At 25.5% G+C, this 21538-nt stretch overlaps 1 protein-coding gene across 1 annotated transcript; it reads left to right on the plus strand.

Annotated features, from left to right (window-relative positions):
- The first annotated feature begins 13207 nt into the window (after nt 1-13207).
- On the plus strand, nt 13208-14371 carry LOC145850084 (histone-lysine N-methyltransferase SUV39H2-like). Its single transcript, XM_082955231.1, has one exon. It carries the CDS (start codon nt 13208-13210, stop codon nt 14369-14371), a length of 1164 nt encoding a protein of 387 aa, XP_082811357.1.
- The last annotated feature ends 7167 nt before the right edge of the window (nt 14372-21538 follow it).

Genomic DNA, 21538 nt, shown 5'->3' on the forward strand with positions numbered 1-21538 from the left:
ACTTCCTAAAATTTTTAGGTAGTTATCTCAATAAACGTAGGGGAAAAAAGATTTTCAGTGAAATAGTCTATTTTTGCTGCATTAGATGCGCCTTCCATAAAGAACCTATTGTTGCTTCTGACTTTAACCGCCTATATCTCAAAATTTATTTTGAATTTTTTTAATCTGTAAAAAGTATCTTGTAGCTTTGTAATAGTTATATAAAATCAGATCTAATTTCAAAAATAAAGTTTTTCACTCCCCCCCTATTCCCTTAACAAAAACATATGATCAGTTAATCAATATAATTAGGCAAGCAGCTTATAATTCTATTATTTGAACAGCTTTTTACCGGCGCATAACTTATTTAATTAATATAACAGAACACATTTCATTTTCTTTAAGTTTTTTTAAGTACACCCAGAAAAAGCTCATCAGAAATAGTTTCTTACTGAATTGTAATGAATACAAGTTGAAATAAAATCATACTAAAGTTTAAATGTTAAAGATATAAAATGACATAATAATCAAATGTTAAAATTAAATGGCTTATGCTTAATAAATTTGGTATACTAATAAAACTCAATAGAACTAAACAATATAAATAAACTATACTTAAAAATTAAATTTAACAAGAAACTAATTACTTTAAAATTACTAATAAAAGGATTTAAAAAGTCTAGTATGGTATACAAACTTTTTCTGCTTACATAAACTGGGCCTTAAAGATTGAATACATAAGGCTTCCAGAATATGCAATTGAAAAGAGTTCTCCGCTCTCACTAAGACTGAATTTTGTCAATTTTATAAATTTTAACACACCCAGTATTGTCCAACAAATGTTGCTTAATCGCCAAGAAGTATTTTTTTGTTGTTTTCCCATGTAGTCACTACGACAGTGACAACTAAATTTATAGATGATGTTACTTTTTTCATGGGTGGGAGATACATCTTTGCAAATTCCACTTAGAGGTCAATCAGTATACATAAGTGTTCTTAAATGAACAGAGCAGACAACTTGGTTTATTTCCTCTGAAATTTCCTGAAGAAATGAACCAAGTTTTCAGCTCATTTAAGAACAGTCTTGTATACTGATTGACCTATAAGTGGAATTTACAAAGATGTTTCTCCCACCCATGAAAAAAGTAACATCATCTATAAATTTATTTGTCACTGTTGTAATGACTACGTGGGAAAAAATCTCAAAGGTTTCATGTAAGAATCGATCAGCATGTTCCTAAAGTCTTGAAAAACTGGTTTGATGGCCGTTCTGAGAAACCAACAAAAAAATACTTCTTGGCGATTGGGCAACATTTGTTGGACAATACTGAGTGTGTTAAAAATTATAAAATTGACAAAATTCAGTCTTAGTGAGAGCGGAGAACTCTTTTCAATTGCATATTCTGGAAGCCTTATGTATTCAATCTTTAAGGCCCAGTTTATGTAAGCAGAAAAAGTTTGTATTCCATACTAGACTTTTTAAATCCTTATATTAGTAATTTTAAAGTAATTAGTTTCTTGTTAAATTTTATTTTTAAGTATAGTTTATTTAGATTGTTTTAATTCTAACGAGTTTTATTAGTAAATCAAATTTATTTAGCATAAGCACTTATTTAATTTTAACATTTGATTATTATGTCATTTTATATCTTATAACTTTAAACTTCAGTATGATTTTATTTCAATTTGTATTCATTACAATTCAGTAAGAAACTATTTCTGATGAGCTTTTTCTGGGTGTACTTAAAAAAAATTAAGAAAATTAAATATATTCTGTTATATTTTTTAAATTCTATTATTATTAGACGTCATAGTTTTTATTTTGGTCATTAAATTCATAAATTGTTTACAAATAAATTTAAATTTTACAAAAGGATTTGTTCTATTAATGCATTGAATATTTTCTAAAAATTTGAGGTTAATTAACATAAAAATGACGAAAATAAACTTATAGTGAGTTTTTGAAAATTCTGAGAAAATCCGCAATGAAAAATATTTTTGTTTCAGAAACTTTTTACACAACTGAAAATATCTTAAAAGTTAATAAAATAGAATATACTGTGTAAAGTATCTTACAGTATATTATTATAGCTTTCAATAAGGTCTAATGTTAATTTTTTTTAAAAAATTACTATGCCCCTCAAGAGAAGTTTGTGTGGTTTTATTGTATGCAATGCATAGTACAAAAGAAGCAGATTATTATTAAAAAACAATGTTTTGTTTTTATCCGGCCAAAGGCTAATCCAGCAATAAATACAAAAAAAGTCTTGCCCAACATGGCCAGAGTAGCACGGTTCAACAAAAACCCTATTTTATGTTAACTTATTCAACAAAAAAAATGGCAGAAGATTATTTTAAAAGATAATAATAAAAGTAAATATTTTTTTGCCAACAAAATTATATAAGATTAGTTGAAAAATTTTGATTGCCAACCCTGAGCCGCTTTTTGCCAACCCTTGATTTAGGCCAGGAGTTGGCAAACTGCAGCCCAAATGTGTCCCTCAAAGCCAAAATCTGCGGCCCGCTAGGTAATGTTTAGCTAAAAATAGTCTTTTTAAAAAACAAAAAATATAAGGTTTTGCAATAAAAACTTACAAATAGGCTTATAGTCTAATAAATATTCTTTAAATGTGTTTTTTTACTGCTTATTTTGTTATATATTTGGTTTAAAATAGTGCTTTTATACTATTTATTGTAATTATTTTTAAATAACTGCAGCCTTATTTTCTAATTAATGCGGCCAGCAAGCTTTTTTTTTTTGAGGAAATACCATGAGTTACAAAAGGCTGCCAACCCCTGATCTAGGCTATCAAAATTTCTAACCATTATTAAAAAATTCAAAATTAATTTTGAGATATAAGCATCAAAGTTGATGAGTTCAATAGTTTTAAGTGCAATCAAAAAACTCAAAAATTGATTAATAACTAAAAATATATTTTCTTCTTCATTTTTATACAAATATTTGTTTTTATTTTTGCTGAAGTCAATCACTAACATATAAATATTTTCCATGCATGACATTTTAAATTTAAAATATACATATATATACATATTTGTGTAGAAAAAAGAAAATTGCTCAATTTACTAGATTAAATTAATTAAAATAACATTATAATTTCAAATTTTACTATTCTGGTTTAATTGGGAAAAAAATCCAACTTAATCAAGTGATAATAAAACATAAAAGCTGCACCACTACACATTATTGTTTATGTAATGAGAAATAAAACCTATTCATTAAAAATAATTTTCATTACATAAACAATATTGTGTAGTATAGTTTAACAATCTTATTTACACTTGATATGGTCTAATTTAACTCTAACTGAAACCTTGTAATAATTAGAATAATTAATTAGCAATTGAAACATTGTTTAACATAAAAATTAAATATTTTTTTAAACACCATTTTACTTCATATATTTTAATTTTTTAAAGTCTTGACATACAAAATCTTTTGAACTAGTTTAGGAATGTTTTCTATAAATTCAAGGTGTATAGTATAGTTCAAAAAGTAAGGGGAACATAGGTTTTTACTAAATATAATATTTCTTAAAAAATTAGAGAAATTTAAACAGAAAATTCTTTATGAAATTTTCAATTAACATTTTTTAGGGGCATAGGGGTAAGCATCCAACATTTTTTTTTACAAAAATAACATTGTATCTTATATTAAAGCTTAAAGTACAAACTACAAGCCAATTTTTATAGAGTTAAAAATCTTATTTAACTTTTGAGATATTGTAATTTTTATAAATAGTTTTTAATACAAATGTATGGACCACAAGTTTTTTGAGTGAATTTTCTTGGAAATTCAAAAAATCACTTAAAACCTATCTTCTCCTTCATTTTTTGAGCTAGAGACCTCAAATATTCAGGAAACGTTTCTTTTGTAATTTAGAAGACTTTGAATGTTGGAATTTTGAAAATGTTTAAAAATAAAAATTTTGGATAAAAAAAACAAAAAAAAAAAGTGGTATTTTTTTTAATTTTTTTTTTTTAAATTAAAATAAATTCTGCATTCAATCTTTTTTAATTTTAATAAAACACTTTCTGTGAAAATTTGAAGAAGATTGCTTTAAAAATGAAGGAGGAGATTTATTTTTACTGAAATGGTATTTTTTTGCATTTTAGTTTGCGCCTTCTATTAAGAACCTATTGAGGTCACCAACTTTGATTGCTCATATCTCAAAAAATACTTTGAATTTTTTCAAGCTGTTAAAAATGTCCGATAGCTCAGATAAACCTCAATAAAATAAGATCAACTTGTAAAAATCAAGGTGGATCCCCCCTATGCCCTTAACATATGATTCTTCACCTTGATTTGAATCCTTTGTAATTTGAAAAATTAGTTTGAAGTACATACTTATTTTTTTAACTTTTAAGAAAATTGGCAATGAAAAAGTTACAGTTCATAAATTTGTAAAAAAAACTTTATAAAAAATATTTATAAACATATATTTTATTGAAGGTCATAAATACAATCAAAATATTTGGTGCTAGGACCTGGTGCACAAAAAAACCTTTTGGTCATCAAGTCGCACATCACCTGTCTTGCCTACGACAATAAATCTCAAAAGTTTATTAAAATATATAATTCTTTAAAAATTGACTTATATATTTATATTAAAAACTTTAATGTAATAACCATTATTTTTTTTTTAAGTTTTTAACGCTTCCCACATGTGCCCTTGATTGTTTTTGAAAATGAAAGATGTTTTAAAAATTTATCCTACAATTTATAATTTAGTGGGTTAAAAAAATGCTGTTTATAAAGTTGTATTATAATAAAGAATATATATAAAGCATCTTTTTTAATTTTAAGCTAATGGGATATCACTTTATTTAAATCACTTTATTTTACTAATCCATTTATTTTGTAGAGTCTTAGCTAAGTTACATTCTACAGATTTCTAAAGTTTATACTAATTTTAAAGGTATTGCTTATTTAAGTCAAAGAGTATAATATATTTCTAAATAATAAAAAAATAATAATAGAGCTATAAGTAAAACAGTGACTAACTTAAAATCACTAAAAAACAAACTTCCCCTACATTTTCAAAGATAAACTCAAAGGTTCAGAAAAAATCCATTGCAACATTAAGATATTTTTGTAACAAATTGATAAACTTTTGATTCTTTTATTTAATTTTCTAATAAATCTTAGTTATTTACAAAGTATTTTTTTTGTTTTACAATGAACATTTTCTGTGTATTTGAGGTTACCTGTATCTGAGTATTCTGTATCTGAGTATCTGAGTATTTGAGGTATACCAAAAAACATATGAATAAAAATACTTTTATTAATTTAATTTATTTATTGTTTTGATTTTCTTCTATCATAAAGAATATATTGTACTCTCCCACTTAAACATCTATTATATCTTAAAAATTAGTTTGAACATTGAAAATCCGTAAAAAGCAACTTGCAGCTTAGTTAAAACTCTAAAATTTAAAATAAAGTATTTAAAAAGTTTTATAAAAAGACTAAAAATCCCCCTCATGGCTTTAAAAAATTAATTGTTTAGATTACAATGATAATTTTATTTGTTACTTTGGACAACTTAAAAACTAGATTATTTTACAAGAAAATTAGACACTTTAAAGATTAAAATAAAATAATTTCAAAATAAAATTGTTCTACAAGTAGAATCGTCTATTACATTTATTACAATAACTCTATAATGTATGCTGAATTACTACATAATTTGTTAAGGGTTTGAGAGATTAGGGACTTTTTTACATGTCGATCTTACTTTAATTATCTATGACAGAGCTAACAGTTGCTTTTTACTGCTTCTTCTAATGAAAATTAGTTTGGGAGATATGAAGGTTCTAAGTTAGAGAGTTCAAAAGAATGTTTTTAAAGGGGGCAAAGTTAAAAAGACAAAAAAGACTATTTTTATTTAAAATATATCTTCTCCAACAATCTTTAAGCTACAGTAACCTCTTGCTTATTAACGCACATTGTGTCTACAGAAAAAAAGCGTAAAGATACGAGAGGTACCAAATATACATACTATAAAGGCTGTTTTTTGATATTGCTTCTAGTTAAAAGCAGACTGGGAATTTTCCCACTTTTAACAATTTGTTTACTTTATTTATTAGTATGAAAACAAAAGATAAAAATATAAATATATAAAAAAAAAGGTTTAAATTTATTTAAAACAATAATACTTATAGAAAATGTTTACTAATTTTAATATTAAGTATATTTTATCTTTATCTTTATATATATGTGACTTATTTGATATTTAACATTTATATTCCATTCTACTTAGCAAATTCAATTTATACGTAAGCATTTTTTTACAATACCTTAAAAAACCTTAAAAATAATAATAAAGAAGTGGTGTGGTGTCTATATTTAAATTTGTTTCTATAGTATTTTACAAAAATATGCATTTAGTGCTGCAATTGATTTTTTCTTTTGAACAAAAATATATAAAATATAAGAAAAGTGTTTAATAAAAATTTCTAATAAATTTTAATAAATGTTACTACAGATGTTTTTATTTATTTTGCCTTTGCCCACAATAGGATAAAGCTTTCTTGCATTGTATTAAAGATATATTAATGGTTTTTTTAAAAGGAATAAAATTTCATGCCATAAGAATTTGAGGAGTCGAAATTTTTTATTTCTTTTATTAAACAACTGATATTTTTGTTAAGTGTAAGCTCTATATTTATTAAGTATTACTGCAACTTTTTGCTAAGAAGTTTCATTAGATTTTTTTAGATGTTTATTGATATATAACGAAATAGTACTGTGTTATTTATTTGTGTTTCAAACACTCATTATTTCATTATACTTTTGTTATTTAACACAGTCATATTGCTTAGAGAAATTGAATTTAATCTCTTATTGTTAACAAAATTTCTGATATACTGATGTATAACTTATTGTTTATCAATTAGTCAAGAAACATAAATTTACAAATTCCAAAGGTATAGAGAGGTGAGTTAGCATTTAAAAACGCATTTTAAATTTCTTAAATTAACAATAAACCTAATTAGTGCAATATAAAAAGATATTAAAGTTTAAATTTTCAGAATTTTTTAGAATTCTAAAATGCGTAACTAAAAGAGAGAGTGGTAACGTCACAAGGATGCAAAAGGTTACTGTATTCTGTTAAATTTTCTTAAGTTTTAATCTTAACTTAATTATAAACAAGACTATTGTAGGAATATTTTAAATTTAGTGTTATCTTAAATATTTTGTTTTTTGATCTCAAAATTTCAATTTTTTTAATTTTTAATTCCTTAGTCCAGAAATTTCCTTCTAATGCAATGAACAATTTCTTAAAATTTGAGGTAAATAGCTATAAAAATACAAGACAAGATAAATTTTGAAGAATTTTTAAAATTCTCAGTAAATTTAAAGTTAAAAAGTTGCTGTACATACATTTGGATAGGAAAATTTTTACAAAAATGACTATTTTACAATACTAAATTAATCAACTATTTGTTCTATATATGCTGACTTATAGTTAGTACTTTAAGCTGTAAGTAACATAAGAGTAAAAAAAACAATAGTCTTTAACTCTACCCCTTGCAACAATAAACGTAACTAAATTTTGTTAAAAGTTGCACCTTAAAAGATTAAAATACTTTAAAGAAACTGTAATATTTAAAGTATAATATAATTTGAATATCAACATATTTATTTTTTTTTATTTTAATACTTTTGATAAAAAAAACTTTAAATACTTTGAGCCACCATTTATTAACAATGCTTTGTATGTATTTCATTTCAGCACATTATGATTGATTACTTGTCTATCAACATAAACTAACTTCTTAACTGTCTTTCTTCATGGTATATCATCTTGGGCTTGAACTTTTTGATACTTTTGAGTTGTACACTTGAGGCTGTTCAAACTTGAATGGTTGAAGTTGGTGGAGTTTTGAAGTTGAAAGTTTTGAAGACAGTTACTAAGCAACAACTTCAAAAACATTTTGAATTGATTGGCTTGTTTATAAAACTGAAACAGCAAACAACCATAACAAGAGCACAGTGGTTCCTAATTTATTTTAAAGCTTTGCATAAAAGACTACAACTTGAATAAATTTCTAAATGTTGTAAAATTAGAATTTTTTTCTTTTGAAGAAAAACTGACAATTTTTTTTCAAACCAGGCAATAACTAAGTGTTCTTTAAAGCTTGTTTTTATTTTTGGTTTAAGAGCTTAAACATAAATTTTTGTATGTTTTTGTTGCTCAGTTACTTATAATGCTTAGTGAAATAATTTTATGCATGATATTGCACTTTTAGATATAATGCTAAACGTAACTTTTATAGTAAAGTAAAAATATTTACTAAATTTAAACAGCTTTTGTTTTTGCTAAACCCTTAAGTTGTAAATTACTTCTGTTGTTTAAAAAGATAGTTGTATTTATTCAGCATAATTTATTTTAAAATTTGTTTGATTTGTTTAGATCATACTTAATAACTCTAGTTTAATAATGATCGACTTTTTCAACTACTTATATTTTTATTTTAGATACTATTTTATAGCTTGGTTTCATACTTAAGTACAATTTAAATTAACATAGCAAATTATGTGAGGTGTGTTTAATGAAAACATCTCAATACTATCTGTAGCAGATATATAACTTAAATTTAATTGCCCTATCATTTTTGCTTGAAGTAAAACGTACTAGTAAATAGAAACTTGTTATATTAGCTTAAAAAAAGTAAATTTATTCATTAGATATCTAAAAAACTCGATAAATGTGTAGAATATATATTTTTTTGATTTTTAAAGCTTGTTTTGAAGTAACATTAGTTACTTCTACTTATTCTAATTATAATGTACTTATCTTAAATAAATATATGATCTATATTAGTTAGTTTTTGAAACACAATCAAAACAGTTCATTTTGGGTATAAAATTAAATTATAATCATATTTGTGATCATAAGTTTCGTTTGTACAATTATAGAAGTTTACTTACAACTATATACACAACTATTTTTTGATCTTACTCTTTTATTAATATTTATAGACCTTTTTTTGATTTCTCAGCTTTAAAGAGATCTTTTTTTTTTAAATAAAAGCTATGTCTATTTTATTTTTAATTTCTGTACAAAATAATTTTAATCGTTTAGTAAGTTACAAATTTTTAAAATATTGATACTTAAAAATAATTAAAAGTATTTGTAGACTGAAATTCAATAAAATTAAAAGTATTCACTGAGAGATATAACTATGCTTTAAGTATTTTAAGTATTATTCTAACCCTACTTAAGGTAGTCTTATAGGTTCGTGTAATACCTACGAATCGTATTACACAAGACCATAATTCTTGTTAATTCATGATGAAAATACGGTATTAAAAGATTTTTTTCTTTTATAGTAGAAAGCTGTAAGTTAAACTTTTACTTTAAATTTGTCGAGCTAACAGGATATAAATTAAGTTAATAATGTTTATGTATTCAGTTGTTTTTCATTTAATAGATTTAATTAGATAGCATAAAGTTCGTTTTGAAAGTTATTTAGTTTTTGCTGAAAACGTTTAAAAGATAAATGATTTAATACTAACCTAATTATGTTTAAAACTGCTGCTGTAAGAAGAATATTTTTAAACAAAAAAGTCGCACAACAGTACGCAAAATGTTACGAAACCAATTTTTTTAATTTAGATTTAAAACTTCTTTAAAGAAATCCTAATCGGTATAAAAGCCAATCAGTGTTATGAAATTGTCAATAGAAATCAAAATGACTTAGGTTGCGTTTGAATAAAATAAAACTTTTTTGTTGTTGCCACGAAAATCCCAAAAACTTAAGATACTGTATTTTTGTAATAAAGTCAAAACGTTAAAATAGTCTTAATATTAAAAACCTGGTTATTTACCACTTTTGAAAAACTCAATAGCTTTGTAAATACTAAAGTTTAACTTAATTTACTATTTGTCTTAAAAATTTTGCTATAAAACCAATTAATAGTCGTGACTTAGTGATTATCAAAAAACTTTAAAAGCAGTAGTGACGCTTGTTTATGCCATAATTGCAATATATCGTCAACTATTTCTAATAAAAATTAAAAAAATATCAATACTTTATAATGATTAAAAAATTTTGTAGACTAAAAAAATAATAATCACTGAGATTTATAACTATGCTTGAAGTATTTAACATATGAAACAATATAATCAGTTCAATTAGTATGTTTTAAAATTTGGTCAAAGAAAATAGTAAAAAAGCTAAATATTTTCTTATTAATGTCTACATTCAAAAACAAGACAAAAATGTTCTTTAAATTTTAATGAACAAAAAAAAGTAAACACTCATAACATGGTAAATGTAACTTTAATGGTAATTTACAGTGTATACATAACTGAAAGTAGTTTCAAAAATAAGAAAGAATAACACGCAACTTTTTTTGTTAATAGTACTAAGTTTAGCAAAAAGTTACAAATTCTATGTCAGCATTAAAGAAGAGTATTTAATTTAGTTAGTGTTGTGTTTTAGTAAACAGTTTTGAATGTCTCAGAACTCTACAATAATGTATAAAATGCATTATAATTTGTATTTAATTCCAAAAACTAACCAAAAAAAAACACTATGGGACTAAAACAGACTATCTTCCGGTATATAGCCATACGTTAGAAAGAATTCAACTCAGCAGAAATGTAATATAACTAACAAATCAATGCTTTATTTACCTTTAAAAATAGTATAGATACAGATAACAAGTATTTTGTTCAACTTAAAATCTAAAAAAAGTATAGACTTTGTAACTTAAAGTTTAAGACCTATAAATTTAAATTTTGAGTGGTTTTAAGTGTTTTAAGTTTCAATTTAATCTTATTTAAAACATAGTTTGCTAGTTGTTTTTTAATTACTACATTTATGATAACACTAATCTGTAACAAAAAAAGAAAAATAACATTTATACAGAGCTAGTCATAAGTAAATATTAAACTAATTTTTTTTTTGTATGAGTTATATCATTAAGTTTTAAAAAACTGTTGGTTTTCGTAACCAGTACATACTTAGATTTGAGCAAAAATAAACTTAAAGTCTGTATCAAAAGTGTAAGTACAGTTACCTATATGATGTCAGTACAACTTGTCTAATACTTATTTTAAATTGAGCGAGTCAATTTTTTTCCCCATTCATTTGCATATTGTTTGGGTAAGGTGGATTATGAGTAAGAATTGAAGTGGAAACTTTAGTCAAGTGAATTAAAGATAGGGAATTAAATTTTAATAATGTACTTCTGTAAACTTACTTAAACTTATTTGAAAAATTTTATGACCAAATAAAATCACACTCCTTAACACTGCAGCTGACTCGTACACTTATTTTGCTACACTAGATTTAACAAGAATGACTTATAGCAATTATATTAAGTGACATAATCTATACGTGCTTATCCATAAAAGTTTTTTTAAACTTGAAAAAGACAGCTTGATAATATATATATGTTCTGGTAAGATAAGCTTTGATACTTTTATATGTTCATGCCATTAGTTCTTAAAGTGTTTAAACATAATCCGATATTTTAAACTCATTCTTATCCAAATAAAAGACGCATCTGGCTTAACGTAATCTTTAATAAAACAAACTATAATTTAAAAGAAGTTAAATCTAATTCGCTAATTGCTTTCAAGTGCGTGTAGCATAAACCAAGAAGTGTTACTCAATACTTTTGTATGTACTGAAAAAGAAAAAAGGTCTTGCTCTCTCATGTAACTTTAAGAAATAAAAACTTTTTTTAAATATCTATTTCATTTTTAAGTAAGATACATAAACATTTGACAGTTATGATTTAAAACATCATAAAGCTTTAGGTAGTTGTTATAAGTTTAAATTATAAATATTTCTTTTTTAATTCTGGACCTAATAGGTTCTAGAACAAGTTATTTCTTAAATATATATATATATATATGTTTAATTCCCAAATTTTGTATAAAATTTGATGTATGTGTTTGTTAATTTGTATGGTGTTTTTGTAGGAAGTGACAACACTTTTCTTTTTTAAATTAAGAATAATTGTAAAGTTCGAATTAAATAAAGAAAGAAAAAAATACAAAAAAAACCTTAGTTTCTGTTCATGTTATTTTTCCATTAGCTACAATAGCCTTAATACTTATAAAACTTTTATATAGTTTTTTTAGATGTATTGAAAACTTAATCCAGATAATTTCATGATTTTGCACTATGACTTTTATAACAAATTACTGGGCAGTAGAACATAATTTGGGTATGCAATGCAGAATCAACTAACTCAATTGTTAATTTTTTTTTTAAACTAAAAGTGAAATGTAAATATTTGTTTTGTAAAATGAAACAAGTACTAAGAAAAAAAAATATCAATAAGTATGCTTGAGCTAATTTAAGTAGCTCCGTCTAATTTATAAATCAATCATGCATAACCTAACATTTATATGATAATAAACTTTTTACAATTACTAACAAAGCAAAAATGTATTGTAATTATCCCATATTTCATGTTCATATGTTAAATTTTATAATTTGTCCTACTGTAAATAATGTTGCATTTAATAATGTTATCACTTTCTGAACCTAACTTAAAATATAAATTGAAGGTGAATATCAATATAAAATAGGTTAATCATTTATGTGCTAATAACAGTTAAAAGTACTAATGTAAAAATCTTTTATTTAAAAAATTTAATTTATATTAAAAAAAAAATTTTGAACGAGTCAGTCATTTTGAAATGTTTTAACATAACTTAATTAAACATCTACAATAAGTGCCCAATTAGACATTGTTTTAAGTAGTAAGTTATTTGTTAAGTCTCTTGATTTATTTTAGAGAGTTTGTTGATTTAAACAAGGTTTGTTAACAACTTTTTTATGAAGAAACCTTAAGAAAGAATGAATAAAATTACTACTTTTCCATTTTTTAATTATCAGTTAACACAACCAGAGGTTATCTTTTAAAAACCTGATAAATATATTACTAATATATTTTATTTTCAATAATAACACCACATAGGTACATTCTATGTACATATATCTTTTACATTCTACCTAAACAACGTTTAATTTTTTTTTTTAGATAAAATATAACAACTAATAACCAAATTGCAAGATAAAATCTCAGAAGTTATTGTAACATGCATTTAATGTTTTTGTTTTACTAGTTATTAGTTATACTAAAAGTAGCTTTTTAAAGCATATCTGATTTTAATCACATAAATACTTTTCTTTTTACAGCTATTTTTTAAGCTATAAAATATTTTGAGAAGTAGTCATGAAAAGTAGAAAAACTAAAGAAGTTTTTCTTAAAAAGAAAAGAAAATGCCTAAAACATTCATTTCTTGTGGAAAAACGTTTTTCACAGGCAGCCCCAAAATCACAAGTTAAAATTTTCAACTCCAAAACTGCCAAACTAGACGCTCACAAGCACCAGCTAAGCAGAAACAAAAACGTCATAAACGCTGACGTCGAGTACATCAAAGAACAGAAAACGATAAACAAATCATTGCACTATAAAGTTAAACTAAAAAATTGGCCTGTTGAAGCGAGCTTTTGGGTACCAAAAAGTGAATTCTGCAAGCTAGGATGTACCAGGCAAAAAAATATTTTCGATAATGAAATACGAAACAACATCATAGAGTCTTATTTCCGACGAAAGAAAACTCAAAGGGCCCAACTGGACTTAGAGGAAAAACGGTTATATAGTTTCACTAGGGGCTTTCCTTACATCGCTCTTGAAAACGAAGTGGACCTAGACCAGTTTCCAAATAATTTTAAGTTTAAACAAACCAAAAGGCTCAAAAAAAAGGAGAAACATATGAAAAGTTGCAGCTGCACAAAATGCGACAATTCTTGCCCTTGCATCAAGAACAAGGCAAACATGACTTATAACGAACAAGGTCTCCTTAAAGTTGATGGGTCACACAAAATAAACAGAGTATTTGAGTGCAACAGTGCTTGTAAATGCCCGGAAAGCTGTGTCAACAGAGTAGTGCAAAGAGAAAGTAGATGCAAGCTGTGCATCTACAAAACCGAAAACAAAGGTTGGGCAGTCAAGACTCTTGAAGAAATCCCAAAAGGGGCGTTTGTGTCAGAATACAAAGGAAACGTTATAGATGAAAAAGAATACGATAAAAAAGGCAACAAAAATGGGTTGTACGGATATGAGACTCCACAAATGGACAGGCGAAAAATAAATAAAATAATTGATGCTTCAAAGCGTGGAAATGAGGCCAGATTCGTCAACCACTCTTGCGACGCAAACTTGGTGGAAATACCAGTTTTTGTTAACTCATCAGTGGCGAGGTTGTGTTATTTCGCCAAAAGAGATATAGAAGTGAATGAAGAGCTCACTAACGACTACCTGGTGGAAATAAACAAAAATAAGAGAAAAAAGTGTAACTGTGGCGCTAAAAAATGCAGAGGCTACTTTATGTAAAGAATTTGAATTTCTACTTTTAAACTAAATTCGTTGTGTGATGAAAAAAATGCTGCATAAACGTTTGAATACTTTAGTTTAAATGTTTTATAAAGTTTAAAAATATTAGTTAAAAAGTAATTCAAAACTTAGGTTTTGTTTGACGTATTAATTTTATGATATGCACAACTTTTTAAAATAAAGTAATTACATCTAAGCGAAAAATTAATAAATTGAGTTTGAACTTTTTTTTAACATTGGAGTTGTATTATTTAAATGTGAAATAGTTCTTTATCAACATTGAAAGTACAAATTTTAAGATTTTGTGTTAAACTTTTGTATCCTAGATTAATTTTAAAGCTATTATGTACTTGAAGCTCATAAAAAAATGGAAATATTATTAGCCTTTTGTATTATTGATTGGTTTTTAGTTTGTGATTTAAACATGTGATGTTGTGCTTTTTTTAAAGTTTTAAGTGATAAATTTTAATGATTATTCGTTTTCTTTATTAATATAAAAAAGTATAGATTTTTGATAAATTTTACTTGTTAAAAAAAATTTTAAACCGTTACGTATTTATAATTTAAAAGTAGCATGCTTATAGAGTTCAAAAAAAGTATATTTAAAATTTTCAACAACAAAAAATTGGTTTTTACTAAAACTATGTGTAGTTATTTAAGATGTAGCCAATTGTAGTCCATTTATATTTATATATTTTTTTTACAGTTTGTTAATAATTAAAAAAATAAATAAATAAATAACAAGGGGATTTTCTTCTTAAAGAATCTTTAGTGGTCCTGAATGGTTTAACAAAGTTTTAATCATTGGATGGGACCAAATTTATGATGTGATTTCACAATCTACACAAAGTAGAAAACCAGCAAGATATTATCTAATCTAATGCTGAAGTTTCAACGCACTTAAAAAAATTTTGGTAATAATTTACTGCAATTGCTTGCATCTGTAAGTCAGTCAAAGTCGATTCAAACATAAGCAACCGAAGCACCGGAAATTTTATTGGGCGCAGGACAAGCTTGGCGAACTTACGTTATTAAATCATTCTAGACTATTTAGAAGGAAGTGTTGCTAAACTAGTAAGTCAGCAGTGGTAAAAATACTAATGTTAGTTACACAGAGCGGAGTTTATGAGTCTGCATCAAGATCATGATCCGTTTAAAACTTTTGAAATCTGAGTTTTGGTGATGACAGAAATTAATTGTTAACTACAATCAGTGACAGCGAACTTCCGATAAGCTGCATTCTGATGGTTTTGTAACCTGTAATATGAATAGTTAAGTACCACATCAACTAACTAAAATATTTTGTTACTTAACAACTCAAATGTGAGCAAGATCTGTGACCAGCTAATTACAAGGTCAATATTTAATGTTTAATACATGTCCACATTGAATAATTCCTTATATTGAAATGTATTTACAGAATGATGTCAAACGTCTGGATTATTCGGCACCAAAAACGCTCTTTTAACTGACAGAATTATATTCCAATCTATAATTTTAGAGGTAAGAAGTTGGATGTTAGGAAAGGTGCCCAAAGTTTTAAGTATGAATCTGTAAGATGATCAACAAGAAACAAAACAATTTCCCTATCATTTCCCGGGTAACAATTTCCCTATCAGACACTCCGTTTAAATTAATGCTGCGAGTTTAAAAGAAAGCGTCTTAAACTACGTTCCAAACACAGGTACATCAGACGTTACTATATGAATTCACAAAGTTATTGTAGAATTGTTTGATTATAGCTTATCTTCTTATCATTTTACTTTTTTTTTTTATTAAAGCTGGCAACGATTAGTTTCTGAGTGCATAATTTTAGAAATAGTTCTTCTCTAAAATAACTTAGATGTGAGAGAGTTTTTTTAACTTAAAAACTGGACAGGCTATCCAATCGTGCTTTAAGATCCATGTGAAGAAAAGTACAATGCTTAAAAAAAAGTGCAAAATTTTATAACAACACAAATTTATTATTATCCAGATGGCAAGGAAGTTTTAACCCCTCTACGTTGGCAGTAATTGCCTACTACTTTACCAGAGCTGAACTTATCAGCAAAATAAGAAAAAAGGAAAGTTGTGTTTCATTTGGTACCATATGACCAATTTGTATTAAAAAAATATGGTTTACACAGACTAACATAGAGAAACAGAAGGTTTTTAAGTTTAGTTTAACGTTAACAACCATTGAAACAAACGCATTCTGTAGTTACTGCAAAATCTAACGAGCTCATACAAAGTCGTCATGGATCAAGAACTTGATGACTTTCTTGAAAATATCAGTGAAAATACCAACAATGCAAATAAAGGTGGAGCTTGTGAATTGAAAATAAACCATATCCCTGATTTTACATTTTCAAAAAATAATAGTGTGCTTCTCGATTTGACATAGGTCAACAATTTTAATGTGTCTGGTAATGTTTATAGTAAAGTACTCCTTATAAAAATGATTAGAAGTGAAAAGCTTTGACAAAAAGGCACCGCAGTTGTTTAGCCCACATGAGGTCAGCTCGGATTATGATTGCCTTAAATTTCTTCTTAATGAACGTGCTAATAATAAAAGAGCACCTTAGAAAAGGAAATAGAGAATATTCCTACTCCTATGGTCCCAGCAATAAACAATGTACCACTTTGCTTACCTGGGTAAGAAAATTTAAATGCGCACAAAAGTGCACTTTTGAATGATTACTCAGCAAAAAAATGGACAGATAAAAAATATGTTTGTATTTGTTTTTATAGATATGCTTAACGTTGATGAACGAGACATTGATACTGATAAACTTTTACTATTATTCTTGGTTATTATAAAAAAAGGCCAGGAAGAGTCGAGCTATAATTTGGTGAATATAAATATGTGGCCTGATGGCGTGGGTGTACTAATGTGGATTTGAAAACTTTCTGAGTTGAACCAAGTTTTGTAAATAAGTTGCAAGATCGAAACCAAGTGGCCGACACATACGAAAAAGAAAATGTTTGTACAGTTTTAATTTATCACTTGCTTTTTAATAGTTTTTTCTTAATGAATATTTCACTTATCTCAACACTCGGTATTTGAAAATTTATTTTGGTTTGTATGAAAAAGTTGGGATTTAGCATGTAATTCCTTATAGAAGAATGATTTGGTTTTAAAAAATGTTAAAAAATGGCTTCAACTAACTTTATTTTATTAAAAGATTTACAAAACTTTTAAATTTTATTATTGTATATTAAAGGACAGATAACAAAGCGCTCAAAAATTTAGTCAAATAAACTGAAAAAAATTCTCGGTTATCAAGTGATACAACAGGGATACAGTTTAATGTCATGTCCAGGACAAATTATTGTTATCAAGAGTGAGCATAACCTTTAGTTTAAAAAGTATGTGTTTTAAATATGTTATTTTACTACTAACTTATAAATATAAAGAGATTTTTTAAAATAAATTTGGTCTGCAACTTAAAAAAGTCTGTCAAAACTTAGCCTAGATAAACTCTGGTATCACCAGATCGAACAGAGTATAACAGTGCGACTGAATAAACCAAAAAAGATAAGTTTCTAATTTAAGAATTATCACAAGTATGACAACATTATTGTATGTTTTAGTGTTTTTAATAAACCAAAAGCACACAAAGCCTTCAAGAAGTTTTCTATACTAATGTAGGATAAAAATTATACTACTGACTAATAATTAAGTGATAAAATTAAAGAAATCTTGATTTGTAAATCACACTGTAAAAGTTTAAATTTAGAATAAATATATTTAGATCATCTTTTGGTAACTCAAAATCATCATGAACCCATATTAACAGACTTAAATATTAGTATGAAATTAATAGCAAATACTTATATAAAAAAAATCACTTATTGTAAAACATACAGAAAGTAACAATAATAAAAATACAAATACTAGAATTAATTTTTTAAATATTTTATTTACTTTATGTGATTAACAAACTATAAAATTATTCAATAAATATATCTAAGGACATAATAATCTACTTGTAATACCACATTTTAAACTATCTCACTAATAAACTAGTACAATATTAATATTAGCAACATACTGTAGTTATTGTTATGCTTTAATATTTGATAATGGCTAAAAACATTTTGGGCTAATGAAAATACACTTATTTTGTCAATTATTTACTTGTTTTCAAATACACAAGTACTTAATTCTATTACCTATTTATTAAAGGTAAATTAACTAACAAAACTCTATGACTTTAGTTTTATAATATCACAAAAAATCCTGAAAGTAAAGTAAAAATAAATATTTAAGTTTTTGATTTAGCCAAAACATTTTATATTATCTAAAATGTGTATCAAAAGTAAAACTTTAACGAAGCGAGCTGCTAATAATTATTATAAAACTGGTTTAAAACTAAAACTGTTTATAAAAAATCTGACTAAAAATCCTGATTCGGCTCCTGTAAATCAAAGATTCTTAAAAAAAAGTTAATTACATTAGTAAAATAGTTGTCATTGTGATCTGATATATTTATGAAGATGACTTTTGAACCTTTTGCTTAAAAATTTATTTTAACAACAAAGTTTTCTTTTTAATTTTGTGAAAAAAGATATTCATGAAAATAGCTTGTATTAATAGAAAATTTAATTATCAATTACAGTCACATCTCACAGTTATACGCACATTTTTCCATACCAAAAGTGCTTAATTGAATAAGAGAAAGTAACTAAACGAGAGGTAGCAAATATACTTACTATACTGGCTGTTTTCTTACAATGCATTTAAAAAGATGTTTATGAAGAATACCGATTCCAACAAATCGTCGTGATCTTCCGAGCATGAAGAAGAACTGAAGGCCCTGTGTGAAAATTTAAATTCATTTTGTTGTGAACTTTTATTATTGTCAGACTGTCATCAATCATGTTTTTTTTTTGAGAATTTTAACTGCAACTGTTGTTAAATAAAAAAATTTAATTGAGGCAAAATCAAATGTCTAACCTTCAAGGAAAACAACTTTCCGGTGTGTTAGTGGTGTAGAGGTGTTTTAACGTTTAAAATTATATATAAACAGTTAAACACGTTCCAAACTTAATACATACAACAAATTTCAATATTAAAGAAATTAAGATTTTTTAACTATTTATTTATCAAGTTCTAAAAAGCATAACAAAATGAAAGTGAGTAACTAAACGAGTGCTTAGATCGCGAAAGGTGACTGCACTGTATTTGAAAGTTTTTGAAATGAGAAAGTTTATTTTTGGATTTAAAATCTAGCTGTTTTTACATATTAAGAAAACTTAATACACGTGGCCTTGTAGCATAATTTACAGATTTCTTTTGTTTAATCGCCATACAATTTCTTGAGCAATTAATTTGTAATTATAAATTCTTAACAGAATAAAATTCAACATTCAGAACTCTTTTTTACTGGAATTGTAGAAGCCCTGAGTTGTAGTTATAAAATACTATCAAGTTAGAAACTTAATATTTTAAATTAAAAAAAAATATAAATTTTTAGCTAACTTATTTTTTTAAATATCCTTAAACTTGAATGGGAACCTTAATTAAAATTTCTGCAATCCAATAAAAATTTAAAGATTTTTCAATAGATAATTGTGAATATTGAGTTCACAGAATGACCTTTGAAAATTATAGTTTTTTAATAATATAGTATTTATAAGATTCATTTGAAGCAGACCTTGGAAGTACAAGTTAGATGTTGAAAACAAGTTTTATCATAAAAGATCTTTTTTATAATAAACTAGTTTAAAAATGTTCAACAAAATCTGTTCCTGTTTTATGTTAATGTTTATATAAATATTTTGTTAGGATTTTTGATAAGACTAAAACTGTTATTTTAAAACGTAACTTTACATTTATATAAACTTTATTCTATTTTTTTTTGTGGTCATACAGAACTTATTTGACACATTTTTTGTCTTTTGTAGTTTAAATGTGTAAATTATGTATATAACGGCTTTATATAACTCTTATTAAACTGCCTAATAAAAAAATACAAAAATTAATGTTAAAAATAAATAAAAACATTTATGAATGTAAATTTTAGTCATATAGTAATAATTAAGCTCACTTGTTTTGTTTTAAGTAAAAGTATTTACTAAAAGTACATTTAAATTTTTAAGTTTATATATATTAAATTAAATATTTAATCATTTAAGTTTTAAGTATATTTAAATGTAGTAAAATAGCTTGTTTTAATTTTAATTATTTAATAGATTAATTTAATTTTAAGTATAACAAATAATTATAATTTGGAAGTTGTTTAGTACAATTCTAGAAACGTTTGTCAGCTTTATTTGTTAACATGTTAATTTTTCTTTTAAAAACATTTCTTTTATTTTAAAATTTGGACTAAAATTTAAGTAGTTTGTAGCAAAGTTACCAGATTTTTTGAAAAAATATCCTCATTAAATACTTGAACATGAAATTTTAGTCCAAACATGTTTCAGTATTTAAAACTTGTTATTTCTGGAAATCCGGTAGTTCTTATTTTTATTACATACCAAAAACAAATAAATAACTATTACTGCCATTTTAAATAGTTTAAATTAGGTTTTTATAACAAATCTGAGCAATCTTTTTTGAAAACTTATGCTAGTTTGGCAAGTGTTGGCTTAGTAACGCTGTAAAAATTAAATTAGAATCAGTAGGCTAAAACTATTTTTTTAAATTGACACACTTAGTTGTGATTGTCAACACTTAATCCTAATAATTTTTAAAGACATTCTAAGAGTTTTAAAAATTGTTTTTCTGATTAAAAATGTTTTTATCTTGCTAAAATATTTAAACTACCTAAAAACACAACCTTTAATTAAATATATACCCAAAAAAATGAATAACCATTCATCTAAATTTAAACCTTCTGAAGATACTAAAAACCCATAACACAATATCCATATAAAAGTTTAAGTCTTACATAGGTTTATACTAGTGATGTATCGGACTCACTATCCGGGTCCAAAACCGGCCGGATATTGCCATTTCTGTCTGATATCCGGATATGGCCGGATCTTGATATGAAAAAATATCCGGATCCGGTTCCGGCCGGATGTCGGTTTAAAAAAAAGATCCGGATCCGGTTCTGGACGGATCTTGATTTTAAAACAAGGCTCGAATCCGGTTCCGGCCGGATCCTAACAGAGATCCGGACAATTCAGATCTAGTTAGCAAAAAAGAGCATACAGAAAAGTTTTTTTTTTCAAAAA

The sequence above is a fragment of the Thalia democratica genome, chromosome 2 (assembly GCF_965202585.1).
Source record: "Thalia democratica chromosome 2, ktThaDemo2.hap1.1, whole genome shotgun sequence".
Taxonomy (NCBI): Eukaryota; Metazoa; Chordata; class Thaliacea; order Salpida; family Salpidae; genus Thalia; species Thalia democratica.